This window comes from Periplaneta americana, chromosome 8 (assembly GCF_040183065.1).
Source record: "Periplaneta americana isolate PAMFEO1 chromosome 8, P.americana_PAMFEO1_priV1, whole genome shotgun sequence".
In the NCBI taxonomy this organism is placed as follows: Eukaryota; Metazoa; Arthropoda; class Insecta; order Blattodea; family Blattidae; genus Periplaneta; species Periplaneta americana.
Genome location: NC_091124.1, coordinates 6,914,854 through 6,931,645, shown reverse-complemented (window position 1 = coordinate 6,931,645; position 16,792 = coordinate 6,914,854). Strand labels below are relative to the sequence as shown.

General features: G+C 35.7%; 1 protein-coding gene across 1 annotated transcript in view; it reads right to left on the bottom strand.

The window, feature by feature from the left end:
- Positions 1-16,792, bottom strand: part of LOC138704435 (WD repeat-containing protein 47) — a 193,905-nt gene that overhangs the window by 13,421 nt on the left and 163,692 nt on the right. The window contains exons 7-9 of the mRNA XM_069832303.1: positions 9,109-9,278; positions 4,225-4,395; positions 1,595-1,731 (exon numbers count right to left, since the gene is read on the bottom strand). Coding sequence (XP_069688404.1) covers positions 1,595-1,731; positions 4,225-4,395; positions 9,109-9,278 — 478 coding nt within the window. The remainder of the gene's footprint in view (positions 1-1,594; positions 1,732-4,224; positions 4,396-9,108; positions 9,279-16,792) is intronic.

Genomic DNA, 16,792 nt, shown 5'->3' with positions numbered 1-16,792 from the left:
CTCAAAGAAGTGCTGATAATTGTAACTTATCAAATTTCATTTCATTGTGCCATACTTGCAATGAGCACATCTAACCAAGATACTGTTGCACTCTTTTCTTAACGACTTTAATTATTGCTATAAACTGGTTTCATTACGAGCTGTGAAAGATTCCAATGTTAAAAATAATAATCAGGTGTAAGAACTCACAAGCAAGAAGAACTGACTTCTTAGCTAATAAAAACTAATATTCCAAAGCTTCAATTGATGAAGTTCGCTTATTCCTACAACTTGTGGGTGGCTTCATTAGGTGGTCCTTGCTCTCCTCAAGGTCTCAAAACATCACATCCACTGCAGTGTACTAGTCATAAGAGAAGCGCTCTTCTGTTTTGCACAATTCTATTCACCAATGGAGTCCAATCAATCGGAGCAATAACATCGACTTTACATCGTCACTAATGATTCAAATCAGTGAAGAACACTACAACCTAGTTCTCAATAAACTCCGCCAATAATAATCAATTTGATCATCATCGAGTGTGACACTTTCATAATTATTCTACTTTTAATTCAGTTTCTATCTTTTTAAATTTCACTGAATTTATAATGAAATGAATAGTAATCATTATTGCACTGGAGTTGGTAGTTAATACTAGATTGCTCTAGTCGTCGTCGTCGTCGTCGTCGTCGTCGTCGCCGTCGTCGTCATCATCATCATCATCAGCTTCAGGCCTTAAGCCATAACTGGCTCGTTCTGGTCTCATGAATTTCAACTGTTGTATTCATTTCCTTCTCGGTCTGCCAACATTCCTTACACCTTTTGGTTTATAATTTAAAATTAATTTTGGAATGCGGTCATCTTCCATCCGTTCTACATGCTCCATCCAATTGTTCCTATATTGAGATATTTTTTCTGTTAATTTGAATATTTTGAGTTCTTTTCCACTGCCATTTCTTTTCCTTTCCCATAAAGTATATCCAGCCACACCTCTCAAAAATTTAATTTCTGCAGCTTCTATTCTGCGTTCTTCTTTCTTATTTAGAAGCCAAAATTCTGCACCATACATCAACATAGGAACTGCTACCACTTTGTAAAATTTAAGTTTGGTGTCTTTCCGCATAGCCTTTAAACATCATCTTATTTTGCCGCATACGTAATTGAATTTATTTATTTTATTTGTAAAGTCTTCGTTTTTCAAATATGATATGTTGCAAACGAGGTAATTAAAGCAGTTGGCCTGTTCAATAGGTTTTCCTTTGTAATATAATTTTAGCTCTTATTGTTTCCGATGTTCTAAATCAAAACACTTTTGCTTTATTAGGAGAAATGTTTAAAGAGTAATTTTTACTTATTATATTTAATTTGAATAAGGTTCTTTGCAGATCATCTTCTGAGCTAAGATGAAAACTTGATCTTCAGCAAACAATAATGTGTCTAGTCGTAATTGTAAATATTTTCTTCTTTGCGTTATTAGTTTAATTATATTAATTGTTTATTATTCTATTCGCGAAATAATCTCATTAAATATCACGCTAGGTTTTCATTTTCGTTGGATAAATTCATGTGTAGAGTCAACCAGCACGCATTTCAATGGTCGGCCAAGACATGACTCACCCGACTGCCTGGAGCCGTTGCTGGAGTAACCATGTTCACACAACCACGTGTTCGGAGATCCCAGAAACGAACTGTCTTATCTTGCGAACCACTCACAAACATAGCACCACCCCAATTATAGAGGGTCAGCACATGACCTGGAACACAGAGCAGATATTAACAATCACACTGGCTATGACATTATCTATAACATATTATCATTATCATTAAATAATTTAATAATAATAATTTATTATTATTTAATAAATTATTATTATTATTATTATTATTATTATTACTATCTCTGTAAGCTATGTAAACTGGTTTGAAAATTATTTATTTAATAGACAATCAGTTGTACGATTGGCTAATACTCTCTCTGATCCATTCAACATTTTATGTGGCATCCCACAGGACTCTACATTGGGAACTCTCCTGTTTTTAGCGTTTATTGATATATGTAAAAGAATAAGTTCAGAGTGTCTATTATTCGCTGATGATCTTAAAATTTTTCATATAATCGAAAGTACTGCTGATTGTCAAATTCTTCAAGATAACATCAACATAATTGTTAAATGTTCTGATGATAATGAGATGTAAATTGACACCAAAACTTAAGTAATATCATTTACTCGTAAAACTTTTACTCTAAAATTTAACTGTTTCCTAAATAATGCACTAATAAACCGAGAAGATTGTAAATTATATTTCCATAATCATGTTAATAACACATACAATCATTCCATAAGAATGCTAGGAATAATAAGGTCTGCAACTTATTCTTTTTCTACACCTAATTCTCTTTTAATGTTATACTATGCATTAGTGAGATCGAAACTTGAATAATATGCATCTGTAGTTTACAACTCTATTACAACTACGGATTCAGTTAAATTGGAAAATATTCAAAGAAAATTTATATCCTTATGTGGATGGAGATTTCTACCCACTACCTCAGGGTATAGCTCTGAGCTAAAAAGTGAATACTTTAAATGTCGAAGCTCATATGCTTGACGACATGAACTGGGTTACTTATTCTTTTCTAAGATCATCAAAAGAGAGATTATCTTTGAATCTCCCTTTCTTTCATGGTGCATAGTAGACCATGTGTTTCTTGTTCAAATTTAATTTACTTTAAATAATTAGTCATTTAGACTGGGAAGTTTTGAAATGAGAGCCCTGTACTGTACTTTACTGTAATGACTAAGGAGCGGATTCCTATGTAATTAAATATTCTTTTTGCGTGTGATAAAACACAATTAACAAAATTACAAATTCCGAACATGAAGTTTCAAGTTTAAAACCCGAATTTTATTTCACATAAAAACACATATTTTCACAAAAAAATTATGTAAATACATATTTTCAGGAAATCTATTATAAACACATAAATCTTGGAGTTTTTTACTTAAATATTTTTTTACAAGAACTTTTAAATATTTTAAAACTAAATCAACTATATCACTCAGAAGTACGTTATCTTTTTTAAGAATTCTTGGTTGCTTCGTGTTTCTACGCACTGTGTGGTGTATCCGTGATCCATGTTCGTAATAGTAACGCCTCAAGTTCTGAGAACTGCTAGGCAGCATATCAGTGTTATTATTAGAGAATAAATTAACATGGACAAGGAGGAGAGATCTTGTAACACATAATTAGGAATGTTTATTGTTGCTGAAGATGATTTCATTCCACGCTTTGTTTGTGAAACATAACAGATAAGAGCTCAGGTATGAACATTATTTAATTTAAACAAATCTCTCGCCTCTCGCTCATGTCTATCAAGTAAGGCAATATATCTCGTTGTGATTCCCTGTTGTCAGGCTTCGTCAATCGATATCCATCAAGATTACTGAAAGATGGTTACTTAAAAAACGATTTGTCTTTCCTATCAGAAAATATAAGCTTTTTGTGTGACACCATAAAAAAACTCCAAACATCCACAAACCTGTTGTCTGAAACAGTTAGGGAGGTGCGTGCTGTGGGAATTAAACTAGACTCGCTACCAGGTTCAGAATACAAGTACTAAGGGACAAATTCCGGAATGCGTCTGGGAGAAACAGTGAATATAAAAAATTGTGTAAAGTTGCTGAAGTACTGGAGGATGTGCCTGTAGATGATATTGACGGTGTTTATGTTTGTGACATTCCTCTCTTTAAATATGCACGTCTGACGTCCTGTGATGTGGAAAGATCGTTTTCACAGTATAAGTCGTTGTTCAGAGATAATCGGCATGCATTTGTGATGGAGAATTTGGAGATGACCTTTGTTGTTCATTGAAATTCTCGGCCAACTACTAGCACTCAAGTGTCGTTGGTGAGTACCTAGTAACATTTTTTTTTCCCAAGCTAAGTAAGGTATTTTTGTCATATTAAAAAAAAAAATTTATTTTTAGCAAATATTTTCGTACTTTTTAGCACATAAAAAATAAATATATTTAAATTTTTTAGCACATAAAAATCCGCTCCCTAGTAATGAACATCAGAGCTAATCTCATAATCAATATAATAATGTTGTGCGATTACATTTCCATAACTGTACACCAATTAAATTAACCTCAAGTCTAATACATATTAATGTAGTGAGACAATTATTATTTTTTGTACAATATTGGGGTTAAACTATGTTGTTTGGGGGGGTTGTTATGTCCATACCTGAGTGCCCACTGAGGGCTTGGAAAGGCGTCCCAGTGGCGCAGTCTGTGACGTAAATCTTGCAGTCACCAGCACCGCCACTGATGAGGAGGCTGGACTTGTTGCTGGTGTCCTCTAGAAAGCAGAGATCCCGTACTGTGCCGTCGTGCATCGTCAGCTCGATCTCTTGGCCTGCAGCATAAGATGATCCACTGTTACTAACAAGCCAAATAGGCACTTTATTCCCTACAATTTTCTTTTATATTCACAATTAAAGTATACAAAATATGAGGTCCAGCAATCATAGGCGCCGACTATGGGGGTGCTTTGCATTTTGAGCATCCCCAAAATAATTACTAGGGGTGCCATTTTCTAATTGGTGGTTTGAATGACTGTGATAAGAAACTGGAAGCAATTCTCTCATTTTACGGAGATGACTTGGGCAAGGGGAGTCTACATTTACGTAGGGACACGTTATTAGATATTGCAAGCTCAAAACTGCACCACATCACAGATTTTCAGAATGTTTTCCATCTTCGGAAAGAAGCTTTCCTTCATGACATACTACTAGAACTTGTAAAGTTCTTACAATACCGTGTCTACCTCTACTGCTGAGCGATCATTCTCCTCTCTCTGCACTAGTCTACCATGGGTCAACGGCAAATGAATGATGTAGCTGTCATCCATTCTCACAGAGAAGAAGCTCTGCATTTAGATTTGGATGAAACAGCAAATCAGTTCATCATTAGAAATGAAATTCGCAGGCAGACGTAATTCGCAAAAGGGCCGCCTTTCTGTGGTACAACATGTTAAGATTTTATTAATCCTCATGAAAAATGGTAGTGTTGTTAATAATGAAATAATTATATTGATTAAACAGACTATGAACAGAGTGTTTATGTTTACCAATTAGCAATGTCGTTTGTTGTAATGAAGAAGGTCTTTCAACAGATTCAACATAAATTATATTAAAACTTGAATGTAGTTTTTCTTTTCTGAGTGAGCACCCCCAATAAATTTTACAAGTTGGCGCCTATGCCAGCAGTTAGTTCTGACAAATTTCAGCACGATGTCCTAAAGTGACTGTCATCATCTAAGAAATCTCTGACTGCAATTGTTTATTTATTTTTCTCTATTTAAGATTACTCTGTCTCAAAACAACTGCTGTCAATTTACCTCAAGTGCCAGATCAAAAAGGCAAATACTCAAAATATGTCGGAAAAAAACAAACTTCCAAGTAAAATTCTGGTATCATTGTAATACTACAAATTCTGTTAATGATGTTTTATATGTAGGCTTCTATAAGTTTCATATTAGAGTGTGTTAATTGGATTTTTCACAGCAACACGAAACTCTAAAATACAGTTACCTCAAAACTACAAATTTTTAGTTGTTTCCCTTTTGAGTAACTGGACATGTAGCATGACTGGCACACAACTATAGGATCTCTTTCTCATAGTGATAGAAGAAATAGAGGAACTTGGTTGAATGCGACTTCGGGAATCCTGAATCACTCTAACTAGCATTTCTTGAGGAATAAGACCAATTTCTTCCTGTATTGCATTTCTTAGGTCTGGCAAAGCCCTCAGACGATGTTTGAACACCTTAGCTTTAAGATGCCCCCATAGAAAAAAATCGCAGGGTGCAAGATCTGGTGATCGTGCTGGTCAGGGGGCGCCGCCACGTGAAGAAATTAAGCGTCTCCGAAAAGCACGCTGGGCAGCAACAATGGAATTACCACTTACCAGAAACAATACCACAGCGTAAGCACGTTCTTCACCCGTCCACGGCATAGTTGGAATTCGTTACAGGTTACAATTTGCACTAATTGAATATCAGTTCCGTGTATTCAATGTCCTATTCAATTCTTGTTGTTTTGCGCATGACATTTGATATCGCTATGGCAACGCATGTAAACCTAAATTTCCCACTGTTTAGATACAATTCATTTTAATAAAGTTTCCTTATTTTGATCCATCTGTTCTTTATTTAAACTTTAAATTAGGGAGGATGTTTTGCCGCACCCTTTACATGCATGAAGCCTATTTCCAAATTCACAAAGTGTTTTAAGTTTTCCTCCCTAGATGATCCTTGTTTGGTGTCACTTTTGTTGTTGTAGCTTATAATATAGTATTTGCTACTTCCACTGTCTCTGTGTGTGTGGGCGCGCTATGCGTGCCCGTAATTATAGCTTTCGTTGTTTCGGATGATCAAACTTTACAAGTATTTTTAAATGGATACAATCAGTCACTTGCATATCACATGCAGATAATGAAAATAATTACTGTAAAGATCACTGGTTTTCAAAATCTTTATAAAAGTTTCTTAAGATACATCATCATCATCATCATCATCATCATCATCATCATCATTATCAAACTTCTAAACATTTTTAACTTTTCACATAAAAGATTTTTTGGCTTTTAAACGATGAAAATTAATTTCAGACAGTAACACCAGTGCTACGCAGTACAATGCTGGCACAAAGGTCAGGTGACTTCTCTCATACGCTCGTGCGCCATGGCCTGTCATTCTCATTGAGCTTAGTTCAAACAGTTATGACAGATGGAGGAAAATTTTCGTTCATTGGAAAAATTCTTAATGTCATGAGAGAGGAAAAAAATAATATTTTCGAGAGAATTTACATTAATAATGTTGCAAACCAGAAACTCAATTACTACAGTTCCATAAAGATAATCACTTTTAACAGAAAGGAATCCTTCAATGTCATGCCAAAAATAAATATATTTATAGGCTTATGTATTCAGATTTAACTATTTCATGCTAGATTGTCTGGAATTCAATTACACTGGTAACGAAATGCAAACATATTTTTCAATTTCTCATTATACACAGTCACAAAACCAATTTTTAATTTTATCGTGTCCAAATATAAGGTTTAGGCTGTAACTTGTGTTGGGCAAGGCCATGGCCCAGGTACCACGGGAGCTCCAGTTCCCTCATCTCATGTCTCATATCTCATCTCATAGATGTAGTGTAGACCAGCCTCCTATAGTGCACCATGGGCAATGTTTCTGTCGGAACATGGCTTCATATGGGTGAATGACGAACAGTCAAGTATACTAACACAGAACTGATGAATTAAAAAAGTATATCGAAGACATCCAAGATTTTCAATACAGTATTTTGAAATCCAAAAATCAAAGTTTTTTTTTTTTTTTTCCATTTACGGTCATTGTAAAAAATTGTAGTTTTTAATGTATGAGTGTGGATGATTTTGAAATTAATCACTTTAAATTTAAACTGTTGGTATTATAGGCAATAAAATTGTAAGAATCTCCTGAAAACTCTTGGAGTAAATTGCGCAGAATCCAGAGTGAAGTTGCAAAATATTACACATAGAGAATACTGTGTGAAATTTAAGACTACGAAACACTGCCTAATATCTTGATACATATACAGGAACTCAGTACTGCCTTCATACAAGCGAGCAACTACTAACAAGCGAGGTTATTCTGTTTATTGTAGCATGCTGCATTCAGTTTGTTGTTACACAGAGTTGGGCAGATAAAACCGGCCTCTCTCATTTCATTTGATTTGAAATTATGTTGGCTATCCTTTCTTCCACATGTTTAGTTGCACTGTTGCCTGTTATAAGCTATAACTTGCAAATTATTTATAAACTGTTCTGTTTGTTGTTGTAATGTAAAGAGTTGTTTTTTGAAAAAGAAGAGTTGTTTTCTATTATTGTTTGTTTCAAACCGAATGAGATGAGACCAGCTCGTTTTATCTGCCCAACCTTCTATAATATGTTATAAAACATTGAAATAGAATTTGTTTCCTTGTAACAATGTTTTCTCCAGTTTAAACCTTACTTACTTACTGGCTTTTAAGGAACCCGGAGGTTTATTGCCGCCCTTACATAAGCCAACCATCGGTCCCTATCCTGTGCAAGATTAATCCATTCTCTATCATCATATCCCACCTCCCTTAAATCCATTTCAATATTATCTTCCCATATACGTCTCGGCCTCCTAAAGGTCATTTTCCCTCCGGCCTCCCAACTAACACTCTATATGCATTTCTGGATTCGCCCATACGTGCTACATGCCCTGCCAATCTCAAACGTCTGGATTTAATGTTCCTAATTATGTCAGGTGAAGAATACAATGCGTGCAGTTCTGTGTTGTGTAACTTTCTCCATTCTCCTGTAACTTCATCCCTCTTAGCCTCATATATTTTCCTAAGCACCTTATTCTTAAACACATTTAACCTATGTTCCTCTCTCAAAGTGAGAGTCCAAGTTTCACAACCATAAAGAACAACCGGTAATATAACTGTTTTATAAATTCTAACTTTCAGATTTTTTGAAAGCAGACTGGATGATAAAAGCTTCTCAACCGAATAATAACAGGCATTTCCCATATTTATTCTGTGTTTAATTTCCTCCCGAGTATCATTTATATTTGTTACTGTTGCTCCAAGATATTTGAACTTCTCCACCTCTTCAAAAGATAAATTTCCAATTTTTATATTTCCATTTCGTACAATATTCCCGTCACGAGACATAATCATATACTTTGTCTTTTCGGGATTTACTTCCAAACCTATCTCTTTACATGCTTCAAGTAAAATTTCCGTGTTTTCCCTAATGGTTTGTGGATTTTCTCTTAACATATTCACGTTATCCGCATAGACAAGCAGCTGATGTAACCCGTTCAATTCCAAACCCTCTCTGTTATCCTGGACTTTCCTAATGGCATACTCTAGAGCAAAGTTAAAAAGTAAAGGTGATAGTGCATCCAGTTTAAACATTATTATTATTATTATTATTATTATTATTATTATTATTTTATGTTAAATATTCGGTTCTTATTAGTTTCATTAAATCTGGTTCAAAAGTGTGTTTATGTAACAACTATAGACTACAAAACTCTATCTCACCTTCCAGGTTTGAAGTGTCGCTGTTGAACCGCATCAGCTTCACAGTCTTGTCATTACTCCCAGTGGCCATCAGATCGCCAATCGGGGTCCAAGCTAGGCAGTAGATGGAGCCCTTGTGATGCTTGGTTCGTTTGAACAACACTGTTGGCTGATATGTAGCATGGTCCTCCCTATGAACATTTATTACAAACTGTTGTGTCAGCTTTCTTATGTACAAGGGACAGTCAGAAAGTGTGATCAATGGTTCGTGCATGCATAATAACCAGGGAACGGATTTATATGGACTAAAAATATATGAAATATGTAAATATATATGTAGTTATTTTTACCAAAATATGGAATTAAATATGGATTTTTACCAAAATATGGAATTAAATATGGACTTAAAATTATAAAAAAATGACTATGTACGTTAAATATTGGTACATTTTAATCAAACTAAACAAAAAATATAATGGACGTACCTTATCTTCCAATGTAGTTTCAACAAAACACAATTTTTATTGTCTGTTACCATAACAATAGGTTACAAACATTTCTTTCAAGTGCTGAAAAGTGAATCTTCTTCTATTGTCTCTGAGGATAGATTTATACTGACTAAAAGAGCGTTCGACGTCACAAGAAGTAACTGGTACATAATTCAATTTCACAATGTCTGCTGGGGATAAGTCCAAGTTAATCTTCACTGTTGATTCACCACTCATCACAGCAACAACCTTTTGTAGTTCTTCATATCCAGGGTTTTTTGAAAGTACAGTGTCCACCTTAGCTCTTACTGCATCTGCAACTTTACCTCTACCACGATTCAGTTGTTCCACAGTACTATTTATAATTTCAAAACTTTCAGATAGTGAAAGGTGCCTATTTTGGAGACTTTTGAGCGTTTTTATGATGCATGAAAATGTATGCTGAATGTGAGCTAAGTCATTCTTCACACTTATGTCACAGGTAACTGTTTTCGCAGTATCAATTGAGACTGCATCTTCAGAGTCCAATGCAAGGAGAACATTGTTAATAGAGTCTATATGTTCGGCATAATATTCAACTGCTTCTAGCCATGTACCCCATCTAGTTAAAATTGGCTTTGGTGGCAATGGAATTTCAGGGTACATTTCTTTCAACACGTTAACTCTACTGGGAGCTTTGAGAAATACTTTTTTCACTGATGAAATCAACAAATCTACTTTAGGGAAATTGTCTCTGACCACTTCTGCCACACGATGAAATGCATGCGCCACACAAGTAAAATGAGTCAATTTAGGATATACAACAGATAATGCTTGTCCAGCTTTGACCATATAAGGGGCAGCATCGCTAATAAAGAATAACACATTATCGTACATAATACCCTTTGGCCACAGGATACCCATAGCTTCGTTGAACAGTTTAACTATAGTTTTGTTATTGCACTTTTCTAGAACATCACAATGTAAAAGAATTCGTTCAGAATATTGTTCACTTAACAAACCGATAACTACATTACCAACAAGTCTACCTTCTTTGTCGGGAGTCTCATCAATGGAAACCCAAATTGAACTATCTTTAATTTCATCTCTTATCTTCTGTATTGTCTCATCGTAGATGGATGGAGCATACGTCTTCCTAAGTGTTGACTCATCCGGGATTGTATGTTGAGTATATTTTTCAAGGAATTCCCTGAAGACCTTATTCTTTAGTTTGTAGAGAGGAATATCAGCAGAGATGAGAGAACGGCACAGGTCGATGTTAAACTCAGATCTTACATTCGATGTTGTTGGTTGTGTTAAAAACAATTGTCTCTGCTTGGAATTTAGTTGTTTGTTGGCCTGATGTTTACTAGTTGTAATGTGTTGTTGCACCAGGAACTTTTGTGTAGATGATACTGCACACTGACACAAATTACAAAATAATATTTTATTGTCAGTTGATAAACCATCTTCTTTAAATTCTGAAATGTAACTTGTTAGTTTTGATTTTAAATTGACTGAATGACGTACTTTTGGCATATTTACCGTCTTTATAGTATGATTTACAAAACTGAACCTATGTGTACTCTGACTGGCATTTAACTGTTGAGCTGCACAACTGAAGTCTGTTAAAAATTTTAAATTAAATTAATACAGTTTTGTAACTTACTTTCCCATTGTTGATAGGACTGCTAATTTTCAAATAACTCTGATGTTAAAGGGATTACTGAACATGTGTTTAAATCTCTATTGTTGAAATGTATTTTTAAAAGTTAATGGAATTTTGTTTTGTTTTATTGTTAAACCTAATATAATATGGACTGTTTTATATGAAATATGGAAAATATATGGAAATTAACGAAAATATGTACTAAACTCTAAAATATGGAAAAATATGGAAAATAAAAGTAGGATTTTTCAACCCTACACATTGTGAAACATAAAGATAATGCAAAATATAAATTATATTAGCTTTATAAGTAAATATGTATTTACATATAAATCCTTTCCCTGATAATAACTAACAAGTCATGTATTGGCGTGGTTATAGTAGTAATAACTGTAGCAGAAGTTCATAACTATAAAAAAAGTCGCGACGCTGTTATTCCCGGCGTGACTCCGCGTCTTTGCTTACGTCTTAGGAAGTGAAGGCTCTATAAAGTCTAGGTAGGCAGTATCGTTCGCCATTTTTATTCTTTCGTTGCCGAGCTACCAGACGAGGGATCTATTTGCCACACCGTTAAACATTATCATGTCGTAGCTCCTATGATAATAAATCAAACGCACTGTAATTCAGCAAATAACTGAGCGGCAAATAACGTCCTCGTGTGCTTTCTGCGAACGCCAACGAAAGAGCCAAAATGGCGAGCGATTATATATTAAGTATTTATCCAGCCTTAGGAAATGCTTTACATCTTCATCAGCGAATCACGAGACGCACACATTTAAATGTAACTGACCTGCAACGTGATTGGCTGCCGGAAATTAGAGCGACGGGACTATAGTTTATGCAAGGTTTACGGGCTTGGCTTGACAGGAGTGAAGAATGGATGAACAAGCAGGGGGGCCGGCCCTGATTTGTGGACTTTTTTAAATTTTACTTGATTATTTAACGACGCTGTATCAACTACGAGGTTATATTTAGCGTCGATGGATTTGGTGGTAGCGAGATGATATTTGGCGAAATGAGGTCGAGGAATCGCAATAGATTATCTGATATTTGTCTTACGGTTGGGGAAAACCTCGGAAAAAACCCAACCAGGTAATCAGCCCAAGCGGGAATCGAACCCGCGCGCGAGCGCAACTCCGGAGCGCCTTAACCGAATGAGCTATGCCGGTGGCTCTGATTTGTGGAACTTGTGGACAAGAAAACTCACGAAAATCAGCACTTCATAATTTTGGAATTGGTAACATATTTTCCAAATTTAATGTAATACAATAAAATCTGTGCACCATATGTACAAAAGAAAACGGGCGTTTACAGAAATCAGCAAATAGTTTTAGCTTTAACATTCCTTCAGTACTAAGAGAAAGATGGCACTGGTGATGAGCTGTGGATTTCGTACACAAATGTAGAAATGTAGAAATAGGCAATGACAATGACCACGATAAGAATAACGAGAAGGACCCTACGAGGACAAATAATCACGATAAGAATTATTACAAAGACAATGACAATGACCACGATAAGAATAACGAGGACACTACGAGGACAAATAATCACGATAAGAATTATTACAAAGACAATGACAATGACCACGATAAGAATAACGAGGACACTACGAGGACAAATAATCACAATAAGAATTATTACAAAGACAATGACAATGACCACGATAAGAATAACGAGAAGGACCCTATGAATACAAATAATCACGATAAGAATTATTACAATGACAACGACCACGATAAGAATAACGAGAAGGACCCTACGAAGACAAATAATCACGATAAGAATTATTACAAAGATAATGACAATGACCACGATAAGAATAACGAGAAGGACCCTACGAAGACAAATAATCACGATAAGAATTATTACAAAGACAATGACAATGACCACGATAAGAATAACGAGAAGGACCCTACGAGGACAAATAATCACAATAAGAATTATTACAAAGACAATGACAATGACCACGATAAGAATAACGAGAAGGACCCTACGAGGACAAATAATCACGATAAGAAATATTACAAAGACAATTACAATGGCCACGATAAGAATAACGAGAAGGACCCTACGAGGACAAATAATCACGATAAGAATTATTACAAAGACAATGACAATGACCACGATAAGAATAACGAGGACACTACGAGGACAAATAATCACGATAAGAATTATTACAAAGACAATGACAATGACCACGATAAGAATAACGAGGACACTACGAGGACAATGATGACCATTAAATGATCACAATAAGGATCACTACAAGGACGAATGACCACGATAAGGATCATGATAAGGTCCACTACGAGGACAATAACCACGATAAAGATCGTGATAAGGACAATAACTACGATAACAGCCCACTATAAGGACACTGCCAATGATCCGATAAGTATCACATGGACTACAAGGACAATGACAATGACCACAATAAGGATGACGATAAGGACCACTACAAGGACAATGACTGACCACGATAAGGACCACTACAAGGATAATAACAATGACGACGATAAGTATCACGACATGGACCACTACAATAACAATGACCACATAAGGATCACAATAAGAACCAGGACTACGATAAAGACTATGAGAAAGACAACAAGGACCAGGATAATGATCACAACAACCATTATAAGGACCACGACAAGGAGAACAAGGAAAACGACGAAGACCACTGTAACACGAAGCACCAGGATAAAGATTACATTAAAGACCACGGCATGTATTACAAGGACCAGGATAACGATTACGAAATGGACAACAAAGATCACGATAAGAACTACGATACGGGCCGCGATAAGGATCACAAAGACGAAGAAAAGAGCACGATAAAGATAGCGATTAGAACCAAGGTAAGGTCTAAGACCAAATATAACAAAGACAAGAAGAACGATAAGGGCCATTACAAGGACAACAAATACCACATTAAGGCACATGACAAAGACAATCGGAAGAACTATAAAGGTCATTGCATGAAAATAAGGGCAACGAGAAAGACATCACGATAAAAAGCATGACAAAGACATTAATGACCACGATAAGGACACGACATGACAAGGGCCACGATAACGAACATGTCAAAACAACAAGGACCACAAAGATAACAAAGACATGGACCACGATAAGTCTGAAGACATGGACCAGGACAAGCACTACAACAAGGATCACGATAAGGTCCACAACATAGATGACGAAAGGACAACGATAAAGACTACGACAAGGACCATAACAAAGACAATAAGGATCATGATAAGGATCACAAGGACAAAATAAAGAGAAGGACAACGTAACGACCAAGACATTGACCACGACAAGCGGTACAGTAAGGACCGTGAAAAACATAAGGACCACGACACGGACAAAGACAACTGCCACGATATGGACCACAAGCACCACAAGCAACAAAGACCATGACTCAAAACGTGCCGTAAGGAACACAATAAAGACAATAAAATCGCGATAAGAACCATGACAAAGTCAAGGACAACGATAAAGATCACGACAAATACAACAAGGATAAAGATAAGGACCATAGCAGAGACAACAAGGACCGAATAAGAACCACGATGAGCTGAACGGGAAGGACCGCGATAAGGCTCACAACAAGAATCACGACAATGACCAAGATATGACACACTGTAAATCAGGGATCTCGACTTGGTCTTGTTGTCTTTATCGTGGTCCATGTTGTGCTTGTCGTGGTCCCTTTCATGATTGCTGTCTTGGTGCTCGTGATATAGCGTTGTTTTTCAGTATTTTGGAACGGAACCTGCCTATGGTGAGACCAAACGGCTGGTTAAACACTTGTGTTGCCACTCGTCTCGGTGGCTCATACGGTTATTATTCAAAAGTAATTATTATTGCTATTTAAATTGAGTTTCTTAATGCTTATTAAAACTTTCTAAATTTCATTATTATTATTGTTATTATTATTATTATTATTATTATTATTATTATTATTGTTGTTGAAAAATTACTTCATTTACAATAACATCTTAATTTCCAAATTATAATAATAATTTGTTAAAATATATCGCAGAGTCACGCATTTTTAAATATATATTTTTCATAATTAACGCATTCATTAATTTTTTTAAGTATCATAATTTTGTATTGTCTGTGACCATTCACACTTATCGAAAGCAAGTGTCATTGTGCTCTCGATCGACCACTTCACTCTGTAAGACTCAGTTTTAAAGTTATTAAATAATTTAAAAAAAGAACTCGCGGGTATAGGGCTCGAACCTGCTCCCTTCCACGAAGAAGCTTTAGCCGACCGAGCTACTGAGTCGAGGTGGAAGGTGAGCACGCACCCCTGTACACACAGTGTATATATAATTTTACAACACATTTACATTTTTTGCAGGTTTCCAAGTACGTTTCGGAAGTAGTTCCAATAACAAAACAAACAGACTGAATTACGCGTTATCTTGTGTATCTGGGCTCCGATCATGCGCAGTTCTTGTATCTGGGACTTTATACATTTCATCGTCTCATTCCTCTTTTTGGGGAACTGTAACATCATTCCCTAGCTTTCTAGTCAATAATTAACCGGCATTCCTTTATGTTCAAAGATCTTGATCATAAACAAGAAATTGAATGCAATAAGATAGCAAAATATTGTAAAAGTTCTCATGTACGTTATATTAATATTAGGATTTTGTAGTTGCATACAAGCCTGTAAATTACACGCCAATGTTCACTTTAGATTCTGCAACAGTGTATTCACATTTTAAACCAATGCCAAAACCTCAAAGACTGACTAAAATGTGAAACAAAACCATTAATCGGACTTCGTGAGCGTCTAGTCTACATTCCTTCAAGTTTATTCGACATATAGCAAATAGCACTCGCTGCACGATGAATGCTGAAGCAGCAATTATCAAATTATTCACAGATCAGAGAAAGTTGTGTAACTTAATGGCGAGGCGACTTTCTCTGCACAGCGAGCCTCACACGGCTGACAGCACTGCGGCCGGCTCGTCCTCCAAGAACATTGTGTATGCGGATAACTTGTTTGGCAATAAGTGCACAAAGTTAGCTTCAAATATGTGTGTACATGTGCCAATTCACAAAATGTTTTACAGAAGACCAACACTGCACTCAATAGTAACAGTGGCGATAAGCCCATAATAGCTGCCATTCCTGAAAAATATGCCTATGTATGCCTCAGCAGATACTTTTGTCGAGCTGTACGTAGCGGCTCTGCTGTGCCCAACAAGGCTCATACGATGCATTAAATCCAGAGATATGCCGCACATCAATACACGCACTTTCTTTTAATTGTCAGATACTGAGGGACAAAAGTAATATTTTCAACAGTATTTTACCATGGCAGTAAGGACGACAGGATCATGGCGGGCATGTTGTTATTTTAATTCATTTTATAGACTGCTTTGAACATAGTTTAAAGACTGTCTGTATGTCAGCTGATAAAGACGAAACACGGTCGGAAATTTCGACCGTTCTTTTAGAAAAGTAGCCATTTTATTGGCAATTCATTTGAAAAAAAATATATTGTTAACTATGGAAAATTTTAAAGAAAGTATAATGATGT